General features: G+C 42.8%; 1 protein-coding gene across 1 annotated transcript; it reads left to right on the top strand.

Moving 5' to 3' along the window:
- Window positions 1-4,268: 4,268 nt before the first annotated feature.
- On the top strand, window positions 4,269-7,142 carry LOC138259555 (mucin-22-like). Its single transcript, XM_069207379.1, has one exon. The coding sequence runs from the start codon at window positions 4,269-4,271 to the stop codon at window positions 7,140-7,142; it is 2,874 nt and encodes a 957-aa protein (XP_069063480.1).
- The last annotated feature ends 7,041 nt before the right edge of the window (window positions 7,143-14,183 follow it).

Genomic DNA, 14,183 nt, shown 5'->3' with positions numbered 1-14,183 from the left:
ATCTTACAATGAAACATCTAACATCACTGCATCTTACATCACTTCATCTTACATCACCGCATCGTACATCACTTCATTTTACATCACCCCATCTTACCTCACCCCATCTTACACCGCCACTTCTAACATCACCGCATCTTACCTCACCACATCTTACACGGACACTTCCAATATCACTGCATCTTACCTCACCACATCTTACACCGCCACTTCTAACACCACCGCATCTTACCTCACCACATCTTACAACGAAACATCTAACATCACTGCATCTTACATCACTTCATCTTACATTGCCACATCTTACATCACTGAATCTTACCTCACCACATCTTACACCGCCACTTCTAACATCACTGCATCTTACATCACCGCATCTTATCTCGCCACATCTTATCTCACCACATCTTACATCGCCACATCTAACATCACTGCATCTTACATTTCCCCATCCCACATCACCACATCTTACACCGACACATCTAACATCACTGCATCTTACATCACCACATCTTACATTAACACTTCTAACGTCACCGCATCTTACCTCACCAGATCTTAGATCCCCATTTCCTCCATTAGCACATCTAACATCATCACATCTTATATCACCACATCTTCCATCACCCCATCTTACATCATTGTGTCTTACATCACTGCATCTTTCATCGCCCTATCTTACATCGCCAGATGTTACACAGCCACATCTAACATCACTGCATCTTGCATCACCACAGCTTACATTGCCCTATCCCACATGACCACATCTTACACCGACACACCGACACATCTAACATCACGGCATTTTACATCACCACATCTTACACCGCCACTTCTAACATCACTGCATCTTACCTCGCCACATCTTACAACAAAACATCTAACATCACCCCATCTTACCTCACTTCATCTTACATCGCCACATCTTACATCCCCATTTCCTCCAAAAGCACATCTAACATCACCTCATCTTACATCACTTCATCTTACATCGCCACATCTTACATCACTGCATCTTACATCACCACATCTTACACCGACCCTTCTAACATCACTGCATCTTACCTCACCATATCTTACACCACCACTTCTAACATCACTGCATCTTACCTCACCACATCTTACACCGAAACATCTAACATCACTGCATCTTACATCACTTCATCTTAAATCGCCACATCTTATATCACTGCATCGTACATCATCACATCTTACACCGACACTTCTAACATCACCGCATCTTACCTCACCACATTTTACACCACCACTTCTAACATCACTGCATCTTACCTCACCACATCTTACAACGAAACATCTAACATCACTACATCTTACATCACTTCATCTTACATTGCCACATTTTACATCACTGAATCTTACCTCACCACATCTTACACCGCCACTTCTAACATCACTGCATCTTACATCACCGCATCTTACCTCGCCACATCTTATCTCACCACATCTTAGATCGCCACATCTAACAGCACTGCATCTTACATTGTCCCATCCCACATCACCACATCTTACACCGACACATCTAACATCACTGCATCTTACATCACCACATCTAACATCAACACTTCTAACATCACCGCATCTTACCTCACCACATCTCACATCCCCATTTCCTCCATCAGCACATCTAACATCATCGCATCGTATATCACCACATCTTCCATTTCCCCATCTTACATCATTGTGTCTTAGATCACTGCATCTTTCATCGCCCCATCTTACATCGCCAGATGTTACACAGCCACATCTAACATCACCGCATCTTGCATCACCACAGCTTACATTGCCCCATCCCACATGACCACATCTTACACCGACACATCTAACATCACTGCATTTTACATCACCACATCTTACACCGCCACTTCTAACATCACTGCATTTTACCTCGTCACATCTTACAACGAAACATCTAACATCACCGCATCTTACCTCACTTCATGTTACATCGCCACATCTTACATCCCCATTTCCTCCAACAGCACATCTAACATCACCACATCTTACATCACTTCATCTTACATCGCCACATCTTACATCACTGCATCTTACATCACCACATCTTACACCGACACTTCTAACATCACTGCATCTTACCTCACCATATCTTACACCACCACTTCTAACATCACTGCATCTTACCTCACCACATCTTACACCGAAACATCTAACATCACCGCATCTTACATCACTTCATCTTACATCGCCACATCTTACATCACTGCATCTTACATCATCACATCTTACACCGACACTTCTAACATCACTGCATCTTACCTCACCACATCTTACACCACCACTTCTAACATCACTGCATCTTACCTCACCACATCTTACACTGAAACATCTAACAACACCGCATCTTACATCACTTCATTCATCTTACATCGTTGCATCTTACATCACCGCATCTTACATCACCACATCTTACACCGACACTTCTAACATCACTGCATCTTACCTCACCACATCTTACACCACCACTTCTAACATCACTGCATCTTACCTCACCACATCTTACACTGAAACATCTAACAACACCGCATCTCACATCACTTCATTCATCTTACATCGTCGCATCTTACATCACCGCATCTTACATCACCACATCTTACACCGACACTTCTAACATCACTGCATCTTACCTCACCACATCTTACACCACCACTTCTAACATCACTGCATCTTATCTCACCACATCTTACACTGAAACATCTAACAACACCGCCTCTTACATCACTTCATTCATCTTACATCGTCACATCTTACATCACTGCATCTTACATCACCACATCTTACACCGACACTTCTAACATCACTGCATCTTACCTCACCACATCTTACCTCACCACATCTTACACCGAAACATCTAACATCACTGCATCTTACATCACCAAATCTTACACCGACACTTCTAAGATCACTGCATCTTACCTCACCACATCTTACACCACCACTTCTAACATCACTGCATCTTACCTCACCACATCTTACAATGAAACATCTAACATCACCGCATCTTACATCACTTCATCTTACACCACCACTTCTAACATCACTGCATCTTACCTCACCACATCTTACAACGAAACATCTAACATCACCGCATCTTACATCACTTCATCTTACATCGCCATATCTTACATCATTTCATATAACATCGCCACATCTTACATCACTGCATCTTACATCACCACATCTTACGCCGCCACTTCTAACATCACTGAATCTTACCTCACCACATCTTACACTGAAACATCTAACATCACCACATCTTACATCACTTCATCTTACATCACTGCATCTTACCTCACCACATCTTACATCACCGCATCTTACACTGCCACTTCTAACATCACCGCATCATACCTCACCACATCTTACAACGAAACATCTTACATCACTGCATCTTACATCACCACATCTTACACCGACACTTCTAACATCACTGCATCTTACCTCACCACATCTTACACCGAAACATCTAACATCACTGCATCTTACCTCACCACATCTTACAACTAAACATCTAACATCACCACATCTTACATCACTTCATCTTACATCACCACATCTTACATCACTGCACCTTACATCACTGCATCTTACACAGCCACTTCTAACATCACCGCATCTCACCTCACCACATCTTACTCTGAAACATCTAACATCATGGCATCTTACATCACTTCATCCTACATCGCCACATCTTACATCACTGCATATTACATCACCACATCTTTCATTGCACAATCTTGCACCCCCACATCTCGGATCACCACATCTTACATCCTCAAATCTAACATTGCCACATCTTACATTGTCACATCTTACATTGCAATCTCTTACATCACTGCATCTTACATCGTCACATCTAACATCACCACATCTTACATCACTGCGTCTTACATCACCACATCTTTCATTGCACAATCTTGCACCCCCACATCTCAGATCACCACATCTTACATCCTCAAATCTAACATTGCCACTTCTTACATTGCTGCATCTTACATTGCAATCTCTTACATCACTACATCTTGCATCACTGCATCTTACATCGTCACATCTAACATCACCACATCTTACAACATCGCATCTTACAATGCCACATCACCTCATCTTATATTGCATCTAACATCATTACATCTTACATCACTGCACCTAATATTGCCACATGGAACTTCACTAGATCTTACTTCCCCACATCTACACATCTTACAGTGTCACATCTCACATCACCTTATCTTATGTCACCACATCTTACACCCATTTCCTCCACCAGCACATCTAACATCATCGCATCTTATCTCACCACATCTTACATCACCCTATCTTACATCACTGTGTCTTACATCACTGCATCTTTCATCACCCCATCTTATATCGCCCCATCTTACATCGCCAGATTCAACATCACTGCATCTTACATCACCACATCTTACATTGCCCCATCCCACATCTCCACATCTTACATTGACACTTCTAACATGACTGCATCTTACCTCACCACATCTTACAATGAAACATCTAACATCACCGCATCTTACATCACTTCATCTTACACCACCACTTCTAACATCACTGCATCTTACCTCACCACATCTTACAACGAAACATCTAACATCACCGCATCTTACATCACTGCATCTTACATCACTTCATCTTACATCACCGCGTCGTACATCACTTCATCTTACATCACCGCATCTTACCTCACCACATCTTGCACGGACACTTCCAACATCACCGCATCTTACCTCACCACATCTTACACCGCCACTTCTAACATCACCGCATCTTACCTCACCACATCTTACAACGAAACATCTAACATCACTGCATCGTACATCACTTCATCTTACATCACCCCATCTTACCTCACCCCATCTTACACCGCCACTTCTAACATCACCGCATCTTACCTCACCACATCTTACAACGAAACATCTAACATCACTGCATCGTACATCACTTCATCTTACATCACCCCATCTTACCTCACCCCATCTTACACCGCCACTTCTAACATCACCGCATCTTACCTCACCACATCTTACACGTACACTTCCAATATCACTGCATCTTACCTCACCACATCTTACACCGCCACTTCTAACATCACCGCATCTTACCTCACCACATCTTACAACGAAACATCTAACATCACTGCATCTTACATCACTTCATCTTACATTGCCACATCTTACATCACTGAATCTTACCTCACCACATCTTACACCACCACTTCTAACATCACTGCATCTTACATCACCGCATCTTACCTTGCCACATCTTATCTCACCACATCTTACATCGCCACATCTAACATCACTGCATCTTGGATTTGCCCATCCCACATCACCACATCTTACACCGACACATCTAACATCACTGCATCTTACATCACCACATCTTACATCAACACTTCTAATGTCACCGCATCTTACATCATTGTGTCTTACATCACTGCATCTTTCATCGCCCTATCTTACATCGCCAGATGTTACACAGCCACATCTAACATCACCGCATCTTGCATCACCACAGCTTACATTGCCCCATCCCACATGACCACATCTTACACCAACACATCTAACTTCACTGCATTTTACATCACCACATCTTACACCACCACTTCTAACATCACTGCATCTTACCTCACCACATCTTACAACGAAACATCTAACATCACCGCATCTTACCTCACTTCATCTTACATCGCCACATCTTACATCCCCATTTCCTCCAACAGCACATCTAACATCACCTCATCTTACATCACTTCATCTTACATCGCCACATCTTACATCACTGCATCTTACATCACCACATCTTACACCGACCCTTCTAACATCACTGCATCTTACCTCACCATATCTTACACCACCACTTCTAACATCACTGCATCTTACCTCACCACATCTTACACCGAAACATCTAACATCACCGCATCTTACATCACTTCATCTTACATCGCCACATCTTATATCACTGCATCGTACATCATCACATCTTACACTTCTAACATCACTGCATCTTACCTCGCCACATCTTACAACGAAACATCTAACATCACCGCATCTCACCTCACCACTTCTTACACCGAAACATCTAACATCACCGCATCTTACATCACTTCATCTTACATCACTTCATCTTACCTCACCACATCTTACATCACCGCATCTTACACTGCCACTTCTAACATCACCGCATCTTACCTCACCACATCTTACAATGAAACATCTTACATCACCACATCTTACACCGACACTTCTAACATCACTGCATCTTACCTCACCACATCTTACACCAACACTTCTAACATCACTGCATTTTACCTCACCACATCTTACAACGACACTTCTAACATCACCGAATCTTACATCACCACATCTTACATCGTCACATCTTACATCACTGCATGTTACATCACCACATCTTACACCGCCACTTCTAACATCACCGCCTCTTACCTCACCACATCTTACACCGCCACTTCTAACATCACCGCATCTTACATCACCACATCTTACATCGTCACATCTTACATCACTGCATGTTACATCACCACATCTTACACCGCCACTTCTAACATCACTGCATATTACCTCACCACATCTTACACTGACACTTCTAACATCACTGCATCTTACCTCAAGACATCTTACACCAACACTTCTAACATCACCGCATCTTACATCACTGCATCTTTCATCGCCTTATCTTACATGACCAGATGTTACTCAGCCACATCTAACATCACCGCATCTTGCATCACCACATCTTACATTGCCCCATCACCACATCTTACACCGACACTTCTAACATCACTGCATCTTGCCTCATCACATCTTACACCACCACTTCTAATATCACTGCATCTTACCTCACCACATCCTACACTGAAACATCTAACAACACCGCATCTTACATCACTTCATTCATCTTACATCGTCACATCTTACATCACTGCATCTTACATCACTGCACCTAACATCGCCACATGGAACTTCACTAGATCTTACTTCCCCACAACTACACATCTTACAGTGTCACATCTCATCACCTCATCTTATATCGCCACATCTTACATCCATTTCCTCCATCAGCAGATCTAACATCATCGCATCTTATGTCACCCCATCTTACATCACTGTGTCTTATATCACTGCATCTTTCATCGCCCCATCTTACATCGCCAGATGTTACACCGCCACATCTAATATCACCGCATCTTGCATCACCACTTCTTACATTGCCCCATCCCACATCACCACATCTTACACTGTCATATCTAACATCACTGCATCTTACATCACCACATCTTACATTGCCCCATTCCACATCACCACATCTTACATCGACACATCTAACATCACTTCATCTTACCTCACCACATCTTACATCAACACATCTAACATCACTGCATCTTACATCACTTCATCTTACATTGCCACATCTTACATCACTGAATCTTACCTCACCACATATTACACCACCACTTCTAACATCACTGCATCTTACATCACTGCATCTTACCTTGCCACATCTTATCTCACCACATCTTACATCGCCACATCTAACATCACTGCATCTTGCATTTCCCCATCCCACATCACCACATCTTACACCGACACATCTAACATCACTGCATCTTACATCACCACATCTTACATCAACACTTCTAACGTCACTGCATCTTACCTCACCAGATCTTACATCCCCATTTCCTCCATCAGCACATCTAACATCATCGCATCTTATATCACCACATCTTCCATCACCCCATCTTACATCATTGTGTCTTAGATCACTGCATCTTTCATCGCCCCATCTTACATCGCCAGATGTTACACAGCCACATCTAACATCACCGCATCTTGCATCACTACAGCTTACATTGCCCCATCCCACATGACCACATCTTACACCGACACATCTAACATCACTGCATTTTACATCACCACATCTTACATCGCCACTTCTAACATCACTGCATCTTACCTCGCCACATCTTACACCGACACATCTAACATCACTGCATCTTACATCACCACATCTTCCATCACCCCATCTTACATCATTGTGTCTTACATCACTGCATCTTTCATCGCCCCATCTTACATCGCCAGATGTTACACAGCCACATCTAACATCACCGCATCTTGCATCACCACAGCTTACATTGCCCCATCCCACATCACCACATCTTACATCGACACATCTAACATCACTGCATTTTACATCACCACATCTTACACCGCCACTTCTAACATCACTGCATCTTACCTCACCAAATCTTACAACGAAACATCTAACATCACCGCATCTTACCTCACTTCATCTTACATCGCCACATCTTACATCCCCATTTCCTCCAACAGCACATCTAACATCACCTCATCTTACATCACTTCATCTTACATCGCCACATCTTACATCACTGCATCTTACATCACCACATCTTACACCGACCCTTCTAACATCACTGCATCTTACCTCACCATATCTTACACCACCACTTCTAACATCACTGCATCTTACCTCACCACATCTTAGACCGAAACATCTAACATCACCGCATCTTACATCACTTCATCTTACATCGCCACATCTTATATCACTGCATCTTACATCATCACATCTTACACCGACACTTCTAACATCACTGCATCTTACCTCACCACATCTTACAACGAAACATCTAACATCACCGCATCTCACCTCACCACTTCTTACACCGAAACATCTAACATCACCGCATCTTACATCACTTCATCTTACATCACTTCATCTTACCTCACCACATCTTACATCACCGCATCTTACACTGCCACTTCTAACATCACCGCATCTTACCTCACCACATCTTACAATGAAACATCTTACATCACCACATCTTACACCGACACTTCTAACATCACTGCATCTTACCTCACCACATCTTACACCAACACTTCTAACATCACCGCATTTTACCTCACCACATCTTACAACGACACTTCTAACATCACCGCATCTTACATCACCACATCTTACATCGTCACATCTTACATCACTGCATGTTACATCACCACATCTTACACCGCCACTTCTAACATCACCGCCTCTTACCTCACCACATCTTACACCGCCACTTCTAACATCACCGCATCTTACATCACCACATCTTACATCGTCACATCTTACATCACTGCATGTTACATCACCACATCTTACACCGCCACTTCTAACATCACTGCATATTACCTCACCACATCTTACACTGACACTTCTAACATCACTGCATCTTAGCTCAAGACATCTTACACCAACACTTCTAACATCACTGCATCTTACATCACTGCATCTTTCATCGCCTTATCTTACATGACCAGATGTTACACAGCCACATCTAACATCACCGCATCTTGCATCACCACATCTTACATTGCCCCATCCCCCGTCACCACATCTTACACCGACACTTCTAACATCACTGCATCTTACCTCATCACATCTTACACCACCACTTCTAACATCATTGCATCTTACCTCACCACATCCTACACTGAAACATCTAACAACAGCGCATCTTACATCACTTCATTCATCTTACATCGTCACATCTTACATCACTGCATCTTACATCACTGCACCTAACATCGCCACATGGAACTTCACTAGATCTTACTTCCCCACAACTACACATCTTACAGTGTCACATCTCATCACCTCATCTTATATCGCCACATCTTACATCCATTTCCTCCATCAGCACATCTAACATCATCGCATCTTATATCACCCCATCTTACATCACTGTGTCTTACATCACTGCATCTTTCATCGCCCCATCTTACATCGCCAGATGTTACACCGCCACATCTAATATCACCGCATCTTGCATCACCACTTCTTACATTGCCCCATTCCACATCACCACATCTTACACTGTCATATCTAACATCACTGCATCTTACATCACCACATCTTACATTGCCCCATTCCACATCACCACATCTTACATCGACACATCTAACATCACTTTATCTTACATCACCACATCTTACATCAACACTTCTAACGTCACTGCATCTTACCTCACCAGATCTTACATCCCCATTTCCTCCATCAGCACATCTAACATCATCGCATCTTATATCACCACATCTTCCATCACCCCATCTTACATCATTGTGTCTTAGATCACTGCATCTTTCATCGCCCCATCTTACATCGCCAGATGTTACACAGCCACATCTAACATCACCGCATCTTGCATCACTACAGCTTACATTGCCCCATCCCACATGACCACATCTTACACCGACACATCTAACATCACTGCATTTTACATCACCACATCTTACATCGCCACTTCTAACATCACTGCATCTTACCTCGCCACATCTTACACCGACACATCTAACATCACTGCATCTTACATCACCACATCTTCCATCACCCCATCTTACATCATTGTGTCTTACATCACTGCATCTTTCATCGCCCCATCTTACATCGCCAGATGTTACACAGCCACATCTAACATCACCGCATCTTGCATCACCACAGCTTACATTGCCCCATCCCACATCACCACATCTTACATCGACACATCTAACATCACTGCATTTTACATCACCACATCTTACACCGCCACTTCTAACATCACTGCATCTTACCTCACCAAATCTTACAACGAAACATCTAACATCACCGCATCTTACCTCACTTCATCTTACATCGCCACATCTTACATCCCCATTTCCTCCAACAGCACATCTAACATCACCTCATCTTACATCACTTCATCTTACATCGCCACATCTTACATCACTGCATCTTACATCACCACATCTTACACCGACCCTTCTAACATCACTGCATCTTACCTCACCATATCTTACACCACCACTTCTAACATCACTGCATCTTACCTCACCACATCTTAGACCGAAACATCTAACATCACCGCATCTTACATCACTTCATCTTACATCGCCACATCTTATATCACTGCATCTTACATCATCACATCTTACACCGACACTTCTAACATCACTGCATCTTACCTCACCACATCTTACAACGAAACATCTAACATCACCGCATCTCACCTCACCACTTCTTACACCGAAACATCTAACATCACCGCATCTTACATCACTTCATCTTACATCACTTCATCTTACCTCACCACATCTTACATCACCGCATCTTACACTGCCACTTCTAACATCACCGCATCTTACCTCACCACATCTTACAATGAAACATCTTACATCACCACATCTTACACCGACACTTCTAACATCACTGCATCTTACCTCACCACATCTTACACCAACACTTCTAACATCACCGCATTTTACCTCACCACATCTTACAACGACACTTCTAACATCACCGCATCTTACATCACCACATCTTACATCGTCACATCTTACATCACTGCATGTTACATCACCACATCTTACACCGCCACTTCTAACATCACCGCCTCTTACCTCACCACATCTTACACCGCCACTTCTAACATCACCGCATCTTACATCACCACATCTTACATCGTCACATCTTACATCACTGCATGTTACATCACCACATCTTACACCGCCACTTCTAACATCACTGCATATTACCTCACCACATCTTACACTGACACTTCTAACATCACTGCATCTTAGCTCAAGACATCTTACACCAACACTTCTAACATCACTGCATCTTACATCACTGCATCTTTCATCGCCTTATCTTACATGACCAGATGTTACACAGCCACATCTAACATCACCGCATCTTGCATCACCACATCTTACATTGCCCCATCCCCCGTCACCACATCTTACACCGACACTTCTAACATCACTGCATCTTACCTCATCACATCTTACACCACCACTTCTAACATCATTGCATCTTACCTCACCACATCCTACACTGAAACATCTAACAACAGCGCATCTTACATCACTTCATTCATCTTACATCGTCACATCTTACATCACTGCATCTTACATCACTGCACCTAACATCGCCACATGGAACTTCACTAGATCTTACTTCCCCACAACTACACATCTTACAGTGTCACATCTCATCACCTCATCTTATATCGCCACATCTTACATCCATTTCCTCCATCAGCACATCTAACATCATCGCATCTTATATCACCCCATCTTACATCACTGTGTCTTACATCACTGCATCTTTCATCGCCCCATCTTACATCGCCAGATGTTACACCGCCACATCTAATATCACCGCATCTTGCATCACCACTTCTTACATTGCCCCATTCCACATCACCACATCTTACACTGTCATATCTAACATCACTGCATCTTACATCACCACATCTTACATTGCCCCATTCCACATCACCACATCTTACATCGACACATCTAACATCACTTCATCTTACCTCACCACATCTTACATCAACACATCTAACATCACTGCATCTTACATCACCACATCTTACATTGCCCCATCCCACATCACCACATCTTACATCGACACATCTAACATCACTTCATCTTACCTCACCACATCTTACATCAACACTTCTAACATCACTCCATCTTACCTCATCGCATCTTACCTCATCACATCTTACAACGAAACAGCTAACATCACTGCATCTTACATTACTTCATCTTACACCGTCACATCTTACATCACTGCATCTTACAACATCGCATCTTACAATGCCAAATCACTTCATCTTACATTGCATCTAACATCATTACATCTTATACACCTAACATCGCCACGTGGAACATTGCTATGTCTTTCAGAGTGGAGGCCCGCTTAAGACACCTTGGAACTCTGTGAAAGTGCTTCTCAAATATGAATTTACCTTAAAAAACAGAAGACAAGAAGTGTTTAGCAAAACAGGAACGGTTTGTTTAATTAAACATTACGGTAGGGAGAGCAGTTACAGGACCGAGGTCTGAGGACTGTCTCTCAGTGTACAATCGATCTGAGTTGTGTTTTATATATTTCTTTGGGGACAATAAAACAATTACAACATTCTTTTTGAGGTGAAGGATGTGAACAGTTGTCATGGAGTCATATAAAAAGGTCCTGATAATGAATGCAGGTGGGCCTCGACCTTGCGTGGTCACGATGTGGACGGACAAGTACATGTCCAGATGTCTGGGCTGAGGTTTGCTGCGTGTTGCTGTGTGCATTGTGTTCTGATTGGCTATGTTTTCCTAACTACATGCGACATCTAACTTAATAGTGTTTTTGGGTCATGCACGCAACCCTCTGGCCATGTGTATTTTATTGGGACCAATGTCTTGGGAAGATTGTATTGTCGCTGCGCCTATCTGTGAGATTTGATCTAAGTTTCCTGTTTGCACATTTGTCTGCCGGCTACACGCCACCCCACCTGTGAGTCAGTAACCTCAGGCCTAGGTCTCAGAGCCTGTCTGACCACATACCAAAGTACTGGGGTTGATGGAGAGTTCACAACGGGGGAATCTAATAATCGTGATTCAACTTCGTTTTTATATATGAATATATTGTTATGTGCATCAACATCGACTATTCCAATATTAACAAAACCATATTATACTGGACCCACATTTTCATGCCCAGACAACAAACAGAAATCCGAGGAATGTGCATGAAACACAGCTCTCTCCATGGGATTTCGCGCTGAGACAAGGGCCATTAAGCAGATTGTTAATTGTGCTGTCACTTTCTGGGCTGCACAAACTAATCTTGTACCGTGGATAATTAGAAGGGAGCTTTGTGTTCATCGCGTGCACTGTAAGCCTGTAAGACTAATCGATTACCCTTCTGAAAGGGGAGCTGTCAAACAAGAACTTGCGCGTGCCACCTCCATAATTCAGAGAATTCTGTGTTTACGTTTAATGTGACTAAATTCACATTAACAGTCTGTCTCTGCTGAGAGCCTGCTATTACCCAATTTGTGTCTTATATTAGAAAGTTCACATTTGTGTAAACAAGGACAAGCCCCCGTCTTACCATGAGTTCCCTAAGGGCTGTGTCCCGTCCTAAAATACTGGATGGACACGCCTCTCTCAACTACTGGATGAGCATGTCTTCCTATCTAGTGCTGGACATGTCATCTTAAATACTGGATGGACACACCTGTCCAACTATTGGATGGACACGCCTTGCCAACTGGTGGA

Source organism: Pleurodeles waltl, chromosome 9 (genome assembly GCF_031143425.1).
Source record: "Pleurodeles waltl isolate 20211129_DDA chromosome 9, aPleWal1.hap1.20221129, whole genome shotgun sequence".
In the NCBI taxonomy this organism is placed as follows: domain Eukaryota; kingdom Metazoa; phylum Chordata; class Amphibia; order Caudata; family Salamandridae; genus Pleurodeles; species Pleurodeles waltl.
The sequence above is the reverse complement of the archived record's forward strand: the minus strand, read 5'-3'. Positions and strand labels throughout refer to the sequence as shown.

Coding starts and splice junctions, on each gene's coding strand:
- LOC138259555 (XM_069207379.1), top strand. CDS start 4,269: ATGTCACCACATCTTACACCCATTTCCTCCACCAGCACATCTAACATC.